The sequence below is a fragment of the Schistocerca americana genome, chromosome 8 (assembly GCF_021461395.2).
Source record: "Schistocerca americana isolate TAMUIC-IGC-003095 chromosome 8, iqSchAmer2.1, whole genome shotgun sequence".
Classification (NCBI taxonomy): Eukaryota; Metazoa; Arthropoda; class Insecta; order Orthoptera; family Acrididae; genus Schistocerca; species Schistocerca americana.
Genome location: NC_060126.1, coordinates 201,538,988 through 201,552,319, shown reverse-complemented (window position 1 = coordinate 201,552,319; position 13,332 = coordinate 201,538,988). Strand labels below are relative to the sequence as shown.

Sequence of the window (13,332 nt, the reverse complement as noted above, 5' to 3'; positions counted from 1 at the left end):
TATGCGGAATATGTGAGTTGTGTTTCACATGATCAATGTTTTTGAAATCCATGGTGGTTGGCATTAAAGGTCATTCTGTTCAAAATATCACATTATGTTTGAGTCCAAAATGTGCTCTAAGATTCTAAAACAAATAGATATCAAGGATATCGGACGGTAGATCTATGGAGCTCTTCTACAACCCTTCTTGTACATGGTGCGACCTGTGCTTTTTTCCAAGAACTGGACATGGTTTTTTGTTCAAGAGATCTACTATACATTATAGTTAAGAAGGAGCTGATTCAGCTGCAAATTTGGTATAGATTCTGACAGGAACTCCATCGAGGCATGGAGATTCATTCAGTTTTAATGATTTCAGCTTTTTCTCGACACTACAGACACTAATCTTATTTCACTCATCTTTCCAGTGGTACGAGGATCAAATTGGGGCAGTTCTCATGGGCTTTCATTTGAAAACAGAGTTAAGCATTTCAGCTTCTTTTCTACACTCCATTTCAGTTCCTTTCTCATTCACTATTGACTGGACTAACTTCTGTGCCACTAACAGCTTTTATATACAACCAGGATTTCTTTGGGTTCTGTGAAAGATCACTTGACAATATTCTGCTACAGTAGTCATTGAAGGCTTCACACATTTCCCTCTTGACAGCCAAAAACATTTCATTCAGCATCTGTTTATAGCCCTTCGCTTAGACTCTTGCCAGCTTATCTATTATTCTTCTGTTAATTTGTATCAGTGTTTTGTAGCCATGACTCACTAAACTGGTTGTTTTGTAATTATATCTGTCAGTGCCTGCCTTCTTTGGAACTGGAATTAGTACGTCATTATTCTAAGTTGTATTATATCTCCCATCTCATCTTCATCTCTCTTTCTGTAATATTCTCATGGAAGTTTATTTCCATTGTATATCCTTTATGTATATTCCTTTTACGTGTCAACTTTGCATTCTTTGTTCAGTACTGGCTTGCATCTGAACATATCAAATTCATAAAATGCCTTGTCTGTCTACCAAAGGCCTCTCTAATTTTCCTATATGCAGCATCTTCCTTTCCACTAGGCATGTATGCTTCTACAGACTCAAATTAGTCCTCTATAACCATTCCTGCTTAGCAATTTGGCACTCTGAGCCAATCTCTGCGTATTTATGACAATATATTACAAATAACTGACATTATGGTTATTCTCAAAATTCATGTTTACTCACATCTACATGATTACTCTGCATTTCACTATTAAGTGCCTGGCAGAGGGGTCAACGGATCATCTTCAAGCTATTTCCCTACTGTTCCACTCTCAAACACCGTGTGGGAAAAACAAACACTTAAATCTTTTCATGCGAGCTCTGATTTCTCCGTTTTATCATCATTCTTCCCTATATAGATGGGCACCAAAAAAATATTTTCACATTCTGAGGACAAAGTTGGTGATTCAAGCTTCATGGCAAGAGCCTGCCACAATGAAAATTGCCTTTGCCTTAATGATTGCCGTCCCAATGTACGTATCGCATGCATGACACTCTCTCCTCTATTTCACGATACTACAGAACACACTGTCCTCCTGTGGACTTTTTTGATGTCCTATTTGATGCCGATCCCACACTGCACAGCGATACTCTAGAAGAGGGTGGACGAACGTAGTGCAAGCTGTCTCTTTAGTAGACATGTTGCATTTTGTAAGTGTTGTTGTTGTTGTTGTTGTTGTTCTTGTGGTGGTCTTCAGTCCTGAGACTGGTTTGATGCAGCTTTCCATGCTAAAATACCCTGTGCAAGCTCCTTCATCTCCCAGTACCTACTGCAGTCTACATCCTTCTGAATCTGCTTAGTGTATTCATCTCTTGGTCTTCCTCTACGATTTTTACCCTCCACGCTGCCCTCCAATGCTAAATTGGTGATCGCTTGATGCCTCAGAACATGTCCTACCAACCGATCCCTTCTTCTGGTCAAGTTGTGCCACAAACTTCTCTTCTCCCCAATCCTATTCAATACTTCCTCATTAGTTACGTGCTCTACCCATCTAATCTTCAGCATTCTTCTGTAGCACCACATTTCGAAAGCTTCTATTCTCTTCTTGTCCAAACTGGTTATCGTCCATGTTTCACTTCCATACATAGCTACACTCCATACAAATACTTTCAGAAACGACTTCCTGACACTTAAATCTATACTCGATGTTAACAAATTTCTCTTCTTCAGAAACGATTTCCTTGCCATTGCCAGTCTACATTTTATATCCTCTCTACCTCGACCATCATCAGTTATTTTACTCCCTAAATAGCAAAACTCCTTTACTACTTTAAGTGTCTCATTTCCTAATCTAATTCCCTCAGCATCACCCGACTTAATTAGACTACATTCCATTATCCTCGTTTTACTTTTGTTGATGTTCATCTTATACCCTCCTTTCAAGACACTGTCCATTCCGCTCAACTGCTCTTCCAAGTCCTTTGCTGTCTCTGACAGAATTACAATGTCATCGGCGAACCTCAAAGTTTTTATTTCTTCTCCATGGATTTTAATACCTACTCCAAATTTTTCTTTTGTTTCCTTTACTGCTTGCTCAATATACAGATTGAATAACATCGGGGAGAGGCTACAACCCTGTCTCACTCCATTCCCAACCACTGCTTCCCTTTGATGCCGCTCGACTCATAACTGCCATGTGGTTTCTGTACAAATTGTAAATAGCCTTTCGCTCCCTATATTTTACCCCTGCCACCTTTAGAATTTGAAAGAGAGTATTCCAGTCAATATTGTCAAAAGCATTCTCTAAATCTACAAATGCTGGAAACGTAGGTTTGCCTTTCCTTAATCTTTCTTCTAAGATAAGTCGTAATGTCAGTATTGCCTCACGTGTTCCAACATTTCTACGGAACCCAAACTGATCTTCCCCGAGGTCGGCTTCTACCAGTTTTTCCATTCATCTGTAAATAATTCGCGTTAGTGTTTTGCAGCTGTGGCTTATTAAACTGATAGTTCGGTAATTTTCACACCTGTCAACACCTGCTTTCTTTGGGATTGGAATTATTATATTCTTCTTGAAGTCTGAGGGTATTTCGCCTGTTTCATACATCTTGCTCACCAGATGGTAGAGTTTTGTCAGGACTGGCTCTCCCAAGGCCGTCATTAGTTCTAATGGAATGTTGTCTACTCCCTGGGCCTTGTTTCGACTGAGGTCTTTCAGTGCTCTGTCAAACTCTTCACGCAATATCATATCTCCCATTTCATCTTCATCTACATCCTCTTCCATTTCCATAATATTGCCCTCAAGTACATCGCCGTTGTATAGGCCCTCTATATACTCTTCCATCTTTCTGCTATCCCCTCTTTGTTTAGAACTGGGTTTCCATCTGAGCTCTTGATATTCATACAAGCGGATCTCGTTTCTGCGAAGGTCTTTCTAATTTTCCTATAGGCAGTATCTATCTTATCCGTAGTGATATATGCCTCTACATCCTTACATTTGTCCTCTAGCCATGCCTGCTTAGCCATTTTGCACTTCCTGTCGATCTCATTTTTGAGACGTTTGTGTTCCTTTTTGCCTGCTTCATTTACTGCATTTTTATATTTTCTCCTTTCATCAATCTCCTTTCATCAATTAAATTCAATATTTCTTCTGTTACCAAAGGATTTCTACTAGCCCTCGTCTTTTTACCTACTTGATCCTCTGCTGCATTCACTGCTTCATCCCTCAGAACTACCCATTCGTCTTCTACTGTATTTCTTTCCCCCATTCCTGTCAATTGTTCCCTTATTCTCTCCCTGAAACTCTGTACAACCTCTGGTTTAGTCAGTTTATCCAGGTCCCATCTCCTTAAATTCCCACATTTTTGCAGTTTCTTCAGTTTTAATCTACAGTTCGTAACCAATAGATTGTGGTCAGAGTCCACATCTGCCCCTGGAAATGTCCTATAATTTAAAACCTGGTTCCTGAATCTCTGTCTTCCCATTATATAATCTATCTGATACCTTTTAGTGTCTCCAGGATTCTTCCATGTATACACCCTTCTTTTATGATTCTTGAACCAAGTGTTAGCTATGATTAAGTTATGCTCTGTGCAAAACTCTACCAGATGGCTTCCTCATTCATTTCTTAGCCCCAATCCATATTCGCCTACTATGTTTCCTTCTCTCCCTTTTCCTACTGTCGAATTCCAGCCACCCATGACTATTAAATTTTCGTCTCCCTTCACTACCTGAATAATTTCTTTTATCTCATCATACATTTCTTCAATTTCTTCGTCATCTGCAGAGCTAGTTGGCATATAAACTTGTACTTCTGTAGTGGGCATGGGCTTCGTGTCTATCTTGGCCACTATAATACGTTCACTATGCTGTTTGTAGTAGCTTACCCGCACTCCTATTTTTTATTCATTATTAAACCTACTCCTGCATTACCCCTCTTTGATTTTGTATTTATAACCCTGTATTCACCTGACCAGAAGTCTTGTTCCTCCTGCCACCGAACTTCACTAATTCCCACTATATCTAACTTTAACCTATCCATTTCCCTTTTTAAATTTTCTAACCTACCTGCCCGATTAAGGGATCTGACATTCCACGCTCTGATCCGTAGAATGCCAGTTTTCTTTCTCCTGATAACGTCGTCGTCCTGAGTAGTCCCCGCCCAGAGATCCGAATGGGGGACCATTTTACCTCCGGAATATTTTACCCAAGAGGACGCCATCATCATTTAACCATACAGTAAAGCTGCATGCCCTCGGGAAAAATTATGGATGTAGTTTCCCCTTGCCTTCAGCCGTTCCCAGTACAACAACAGCAAGGCCATTTTGGTTAGTGTTACAAGGCCAGATCAGTCAATCATCCTGACTGTTGCCCCTGCAACTACTGAAAACGCTGCTGCCCCTCTTCAGGAACCACACGTTTGTCTGGCCTCTCAACAGATACCCCTCCGTTGTGGTTGCAACTGCGGTACGGCTATCTGTATCGTTGAGGCACGCAAGCCTCCCCACCAACGACAAGGTCCATGGTTCATGGGGGGAGGTTTGTAAGTGTTCTGGCAATAAATTGTAGCTTTTGGTTTGCTTTACTCACATTATTATTTATGTGATTGTTGCAACTTAAGTTATTCGTAACCATAATCCCTAAGTATTTAATTCAGTTTACAGCCTTTAGATTTGTGTGGTTTGTTGTGTAACTGAAGTGTAGTGGATTCCTTTTAGTACTTAAGAGGGGGACTTCTTCTCACTTTTCATTATTTAGAGTCAGTTGCCACTTTTCACATAGTGTAAATTGTTTTGAAACTTGTTACGCTCACGTGATCACTTTATAAGATGATAAATGATTGCATAATGTACACCTAAATCATTTAGGGAGATCAGGAAGAGCAGTGAGCCTATGACACTTTCTTGGGGGACACCAGTTATTACTTCTGTTTTACTCAATGTCTTACTGCAAACACTGACATTACTGACAGGAAATCTTGAAACCAGTCGCACAACTGAGATGATAGTCCATAAACATGCAATTTGATTAGAAGTCGCGTGTGAGGTAGTGTCAAAAGCCTTCTGAAAATCTAAAAATATGGAATCAATTTGATATCCCCAAATGATAGCACTCATTATATTGTGAGAATAATTAGCATTGGGTTTTTGTCAATCAAGTTTTCATCAAGGTGTTTCATAATGTTGGCACACAGTATATGTTCCACTGCAAATCTAAGTTAGTGATATAGGACTGTAATACAAATGATTACTCGTATTTCCTTTCTTGGATACTGGTGCGACTCTCCCGTCCTTAGATACAGGTCTTTTGATGAGCAGTTGGTTACGTATAGCTTTCTGGCTCATACTTACATTGGCACACATTTTGCAGACGTATGGTGGGTGATCCATTTCAGCAAACTAAGTTTGTAACTTAGAGAGGATACATTTTTTCTTTCATCAGTATTTTAGTTCGCTTATGAAGGGGGAATTCGCAGTTGATGTCCATTACAAACAAATGAAAGAACACTTTCTCTGTCATTTGAATTGCTTCCTTGTGACTGAATGGAAACAAATAATTTTGTTTGGTTTTTCCATTCATTATTGTAATCCAAAATGTCTGGTTTTGTTAGTAGTCACAGGCCCATCTCACAAATGCACAATTGCTGTTGTCAGTGAATCACTGTGTCATGTTGAGAGCATCAGATCCCTTTTGTCCTTCAATTTCAGATAACAGATGTTCCCGTCTGTCAAGTCATGTCATTTTTCATTTTTGGATTCTCAACTTATTAACCATACATTGTGGAAGATCATTTTTGTTAGTCATGCGAGTACCCATTGCCTTTGTCTTGTGATCCAGTAAATAATCAGATATACCAGGTGAGATACAATAATTATCCCTGTATATGATATAATCTCTGTCAGAGTTAGTTTTCCAGTTGTCTGTTTGAAACACACAGCTTGCTTTTCATATAGCCATGACAGTGAATTTGTCCTTGAAAGCCTCACACAATTCATCAGCACACAAAATGAGCAAATTTTGAAAAGTGGATCATGGTAAATGTCATTGTTATTAACGTAAAAGTTTGATAAAATTGCTTTCAGACCATAGGTTGAAGGAAATGGGTTACGAAATATTGATGCTTTTACCAAAATCCACTGATTGTGGGCATCTTCATAAGACACATGTGAATTATTATAAGTGTACTAATGGTGAAATACCACCCATTAGCTGTTATTGACCTTGACCTAGCATAACAGTCTTTGGTTTTTGCAACTGAAAAGTGTAAAGGCTCTGCATTATCACTTTATTTGCATACATTCAGATTATGATATATTTTACTAGCAGAACATTTTTGCAAACATTATTTCATAACGTTCCTGCAAAATTTCTTTTTTGTTGTTGCTTACTTGAGAATTGTCACTTTCACGTCTTAACCAACATCAAGTACTACTTCCAGGATATTTAAAATATCACTATTATTGAATTTGTCATGTCAGAGCTACAGTATCGCAGACATTTGGCCAGCAAAAAATTTCTGCACGCTTTGAAGGTGGTCTGATGCCTTTACCATCATTGCTAAAGTATGAGAATGCTTCCAGTGGCTCAAACATAATTTACTTAATTTATTGTTAACACTTTTTCAGTTGGAGCATGAATTTGTATTGATTACAGATTGATGAACTGGTAATGAAGGCTTGTCGCAAATACCTTCGCACGTGCTGTGGAACTTGTCTTGATGAGTACAAAACAGATAATTATGAGGTATGTACTAGTCATTTCTTCATAACCAACACTAATTAAGCACACATTTTCCTCACATTTATTATAGGTTAACTGCATACAAATTCCGTTTCCAATCTTTATGAACAAAAGCTTAATAGCAAAAAGATGGGTATTAACAGGAACACTGAACTTCATGGGAATTATGCCAGGCATATATGAATAATAACAATAATTGACGCCATCTTCAGGCCATGAGTGGCCTACCGGGACCATCCGACTGCCGTGTCATCCTCCGAGGAGGATGTGGATAGGAGGGGCGTGGGGTCAGCACACCGCTCTCCTGGTCGTTATGATGGTATTCTTGACCAAAGCCACTACTATTCGGTCGAATAGCTCCTCAGTTGGCATCACGAGGCTGAGTGCACCCCGAAAAATGGCAACAGCGCATGGCGGCTGGATGGTCACCCATCCAAGTGCCGGCCACGCCCAACAGCGCTTAACTTCGGTGATCTCACGGGAACCAGTGTATCCACTGCGGCAAGGCCGTTGCCTATATACGAGTAATACCTTTCATAATTCCAGACTTAAGAGTGGAGGTGTAATGGAAAGTGGAATAAAGGAAATGGAAATTAGATATTTGGCTCCATCATATATTATAACTTAACAAAACGGAAGTAGGGAATGAAAAATGGCAAAATATTCATTACAATAAAAATTGCTGCTTGATAACACAATTGCTTTAACTTCTTGTTTTAGGGCAGCAGATTGCAGAATGTAAGAGTTCGAATATAGGCTAGTAGAGTCATAAGAGTAATTCATCGTCAAATAAAATTAATATTAGGGTTATCAGAAATGAAGTGAAAAGAAAACACCCAACCAAGTACAATTAAAATCACTTTATTTACTGTAGAACAATGAAGCAAGAAGGGCATTTTATGAGTAGGCGTTATTGAAAACAAAAAATTAAGAGCAATTTGTCAGAAAGTGAAGAAATTTTGGACTTAACTGCTGCACTTAAAAAAATGTGGGATTAACTCTATAGATTAATGCACTTGCTATCTCGTGTAGAGTTAGAAGACCTCTAAGAATCAGTTTTGCAGGTGACTTTAATATTGGGTTGGTGCATAAGTTGGCAGCATTTTCTATAAGTTTAATAAACACAATGGACACACATATGACTTCAGTCATCAATAGTATATTCACCTTCACTATTTATGACAGTTGAGTAATGGTGGGATAACTTTTTGCTTCCACAACTGTAGAAATCAAGAGGTTTTGATGCGAAGAACTCATCGGGCCATGTTTGGACCGCATTTTCATCCAGAAAGGAAGTTCCTTGAAGGTTGTATGATAGAAGATAAGGTGAAAATCTGAGTGCATAAGATCACGTGAATAAAGTGGTTGTGGAATGTGTTCCCAACCCAATTTATGTAAATTTATGTATAGTGTTTTTTGTCAGTCTAGCAGAATGCGGGCGGACGTTATTGTTGAGTAGCATCACTTCATGCAGTCTTCCTGGTGGTTGTTTTCGGATGTCCCGGTTGTTAACAGTAAATGTCAGCAGTAATGGTTACATGTTGGGGAAGCAACTCGTAGTACACGACACTCTCGCTGTTCCATCAGATGCATAACATTATCTTTCCTGGATACACATGGGTCTTTGTACGGAAAGTTGCTGCTTTGTTAGTCAGCCGTTCCTTTCTTTTCCTTATGTTAGCATAAAGACACCATTTCTTGTCACCAGTAACTATACATGATAGGAATAGTAGTTGTTGTTCACAAGCCAACTGATAAGGAGCAAGCAGGGATGCTGTGATTTTGGCTTAAGGCATGCGGTAGCCATACACCAGATTTTTTTAACCTTCCCCCATTGTATGCAAATGTCGCACAATGGTGAAATGAACACAGTACATCACGTATGCTAGTTGTCGAGTACGCTGATGTGGAGATCAGCATGATTAATATGTTTAAATGACGGACTCCAAAGGTCTTTCTGAAAGTGTACAGTAACTAATGTCAAAATGATGCACCTTAAAACAAGAAAATCATTCGCTGTAACCCCTCTATTGAACTCGAACACAAGAATATATCGGAAATGTTCAGTTTTCTCTGCTTGGAACTCTATTTTCTAGCGTCCACGGCTCCAATCACTATCTCCAAATGACAGTATGTAAATTCAAATAATAATGGTGAACTGCAAATAAAAAATTACACTCAATAAATAAAACAATAGCAATTGTAATACCAACGTGCCAAAAAAAACACTATGAACTTATGCACCGACCTAATATTAATTTGTACGCGGTTGTGCAAGGAAAAGAATGTTGGAAGTAATCATAAGTTCATATCATTTGATGCTGACTGTTTTCTTTCCAGAGTGCATCGGAATAGTAGCACAAGTAGTGACAAAATTTTATTCATTCTTTGTTACTAGAGGGACATTCAGTTGGTCTTTCAGACCGTAATGCACAAATTTTAACATGAAAAGGAATTTGTACACACACAGGCAGATGTTAAACACACTGCCCACCGCTATGTTTGATGCTGCCTGGTGGCGTTGCATGCACGTGACATGATAACAAAATTATGTAAATGGAGCAGACACAGAGGGGGGATAATCCTAGCGAAGATATTGGCTGCACAGGGGAAATCCATTGAGATAATTGACTCTGACAAAGAATAGATTATTATTATTATTATTATTATTATTATTACACAGTACCTATGAAGAAGTACCTCAAAAACAGCAAAGCTGGTCAAATGTTCACATGCTACTTTTTTTGAGCATCTGTGGAAAGAGGTAGAAGGACGTGAAACTACCATTAGGCACTAAATGGTTGCACATCTGTGACTCTCCACAGAATTACGGGTTCGGAGATATGCCTGATCTGTAAAATAAGATAGATGGTTACCTGTGGCATCTCTGTTGAAAGAGCACAAAGCTGGTGCACACACAAGTGTTTCAGCGCACATCGTTCATCGTACTTCGTTGAACATGGAGCTCCTCAGCAGATCACCCCTACGTGTTCACATGTTGACTCAGTGAAATTGTCAGTTACAATTGCAGTGGGCACAGGACCACCACAATTTGATGATTGATCAGTGGAAATATGTCAGCTCTTCAGCTGAGTCACATTTTTGCTACAGTAGGTCAATGGTGATCTCCACAAATGCTGCCGTCCAAAGGGGAGCCATCTGTGAAACGACATGTCATCTACCTGCTGTTATGTAAACACTGTTTTGGCCTATCAGTTGGGCTGAATGGGCATAGGCAGAGAGTGTATGCTGGCAATACATAATATCCTGTTGTATAGCATGCTTTACAACATGACAATCATAACCTTGGTACCTATTTCATCACACGCACCATCTGGATTCTTCCTCCAGACAACAGTTCCTCAGGACTCCAAAGGTGGGAACTAACGCTACAACAGGTTCTTGGTTCTCGCGACCCATCTGGCCCTAATTTATGTTAATTTCTTCCATTTCAGCACTTCTTCACAGTAACTACTCCTTTCTTCACTCTGTTTTAGTTTTCTACATCTCTCATTTTCTTACCTGTCTATTTTTCACCGTTCCCATCACACATCTGTTACATACAATACACTTAGCTTTTCACTCTTATTAATTAGTACATAATCAAACAATGTAATGAAAAGTAAAGTTGCTACTCACAATATAGCGGAGGTGCTGAGTCGCAGATGGGTGCAACAAAAAGACCGTCACAAATAAATAAAGTTTACAGCTGTTAAGGTATTTGTCAACAATAGATGTGAGAGGCATTGCAACGGTACGTTAACACAAGTGAACATTGCAAGCCAACACCCAGTGAATTGTCCAGCCAAGTCAATCTCTATTGCTTTCGAAGACTTGTATACAGGAACACTGTGCCGCCAACAGCGATGATAGCCACATTGGAGAGGCATCGCAACGGTATGTACCGCTGCAATGACTCTGCGACGTGATGCAAACATCTTGGCTTGGAAGACATGGAGTATAGTGGAGAGTACAGGTCTACCAGCTAACGTTCCCTATGGTACTTTGGCACGCAACTCACACATACAACCACAGTCTGAGACAACTGAAACCACATGTGTGTGGTTTCAGTTGCCTGTGACTGCGGTTGTGTGTGCATGTGCGTATTGTTGACAAAGGCCGAAAGCTTTATTTCTGTGTGACAGTTTTTCTGTTGTGCCTATCTCCTAATTAGGATATATGGTGAAGAGCAACTTTCCTTTTCATAATATTGTATTCAAATGCAGTCCCAACAATCAGTCTTACCTTCTCGTCCCATCTGGTAAGTCTCCCCTGACAGGCAGTTCGGGATCACTTTTCCAAAATCTACTCCTTTTCCTAGACATCTCAAGTTTTTTTTTTTTACTTCCCCCCTCTTCCTTCCCTGTCAGCCCTTCTGTCTGAAGGAGGAGGAGCCACTGGCTCCAAAAGCTTGCCTAATTGTAACCTTCTTTTATGTGTCTGTTCTGCCGCCACTTGGTGAGTGTCTGTTCTGCCGCCACTTGGTGAGTAGATTTTTTATCAATCCAATTCCATTATGAACAATTTTATATAATTGAAATAACATTAGTAAGCTAGAAAGCCGTATTCTGCTCATTGTTACATCTGTAACCAATGGTGAAACATAACATATTTTCTTATGTTTTGATACCAGTTTTGTGTTGCATTTTGTAGCCTTTGAAAATGATGGCATGTCAAAACGCATAAGGCAATTTTGAAACCAATAAAAAGTGTGGTTAAGACATCTGAAAGTTATTAAAGTGCATCCAAATGGCTGCTTCATCTCCTACCATTTTCATGCAGACTGCAGCTGTTCTATGTTCCACTGTCACTGTCTCTTTTGCTCTTTCTGTAACACAACCGCTGTCAAGTATCTTCCAGTATTTATTACTTTCCACTGCCACTGTCTCCTTTTCTCTCTGTATAAAAAAACGCAAATATTTTCACAAGCCAAAATTTTTGGGAAATTTTTTAAAGGTGCTGAGGAAGGTAGAATGAGGCAGCTGGTACCCCACTTTTCAGTCAGTCTCTTTAACAGAAGCATATGTGCCTTTTTTATGCTCTGATAAAAGCATTTTACTGCTGGTTCCCATCTTTACCCAGCTACAGCAGGGCATGTCACTTATACAAAAATAACTTTTATTAGTTTAATTATGTGAAACTGAAATAATGAAAACTACTTTTAGACCTCAGACCAGATTATTTTTTGTCACAAAAGTTTTGCATGTGCTTTAGTACTACTTGGGGTTCCCAGAACTGTGATAACGGAGACACTTCACAGCATATTTCTCTGTGCTGTGTCACTTCATAAACTAAGTTCTCACATCGTGCTAGATTTTGTATGTACAAGTAGGGTAATTTTGCTCAAAAATGGATAAAGATATCAAGAAAATTTTCAAGGTTGTTAGAGGTCAGAATCTTAGGAATATATTGTAAAACTTTGCTGTGGGTAGATCCGTGGCTTAAGGCACACCATAGACCATGTTTAATGGAAAAAAGAACCAACCAGTCTGTTCCATTTGCTTAAGCTGGAAAAGGTTTGTAATATTCAAACTTTGATGTTGTACTGTAGAAGAGTTTCAGTAAGATAATCCTTCTGTTGGGTATACAAATGGTCCCTAGCCTCAGGGCTATCCAACACACTTGACCCTGCCTTTCTATAAGCAATAGAGCCCAAGGTATGAGCCCTGGAAAAGTTGCTGTATTTATGCGCAGCATTTTGGAATATATTGGTAGCGCACGTTATCACAGATGCACCAAATAAAATTTTGTGAATAGTCAGCATTCACCCATTTTTACTTATTATGTATGACTGTAAAATGGCTTGTCCTGCATCATTACTATTAATTATACAAATGATCCAGGGAACATAAAACTCATATGTACATGTCAGAAAAGATATTTTAGTGGCCTTTGTTTCTCCCAAATTTTGCAATGAAAATATTGTTTACTTGGTTAATGATTATAATTACACAAATCTAATTTCAAAAGCTGCCTGTAACATTTACAGACCTGTTAGAAAGGAATGGTTACTGTACCAAAACTGTACATAAAGTTTTCTTTATAAAGTCGGTGGTTCTGGGAGAAACTGGAGGATTGAAATCCTAACCCATATTATTTGCCTCTTGTGTAAGTTTGTCATGTATCACC

At 39.1% G+C, this 13,332-nt stretch overlaps 1 protein-coding gene and 1 pseudogene across 2 annotated transcripts in view; one reads left to right on the top strand and one right to left on the bottom strand.

Moving 5' to 3' along the window:
• Positions 1-13,332, top strand: part of LOC124545008 (spermine synthase-like) — a 55,329-nt gene that overhangs the window by 29,845 nt on the left and 12,152 nt on the right. For both annotated transcript variants that reach the window (XM_047123784.1, XM_047123785.1), the window contains exon 6: positions 7,117-7,206. In XM_047123784.1, the coding sequence (XP_046979740.1) occupies positions 7,117-7,206 (90 nt within the window). The remainder of the gene's footprint in view (positions 1-7,116; positions 7,207-13,332) is intronic.
• On the bottom strand, positions 7,602-7,718 carry LOC124546330 (annotated as a pseudogene).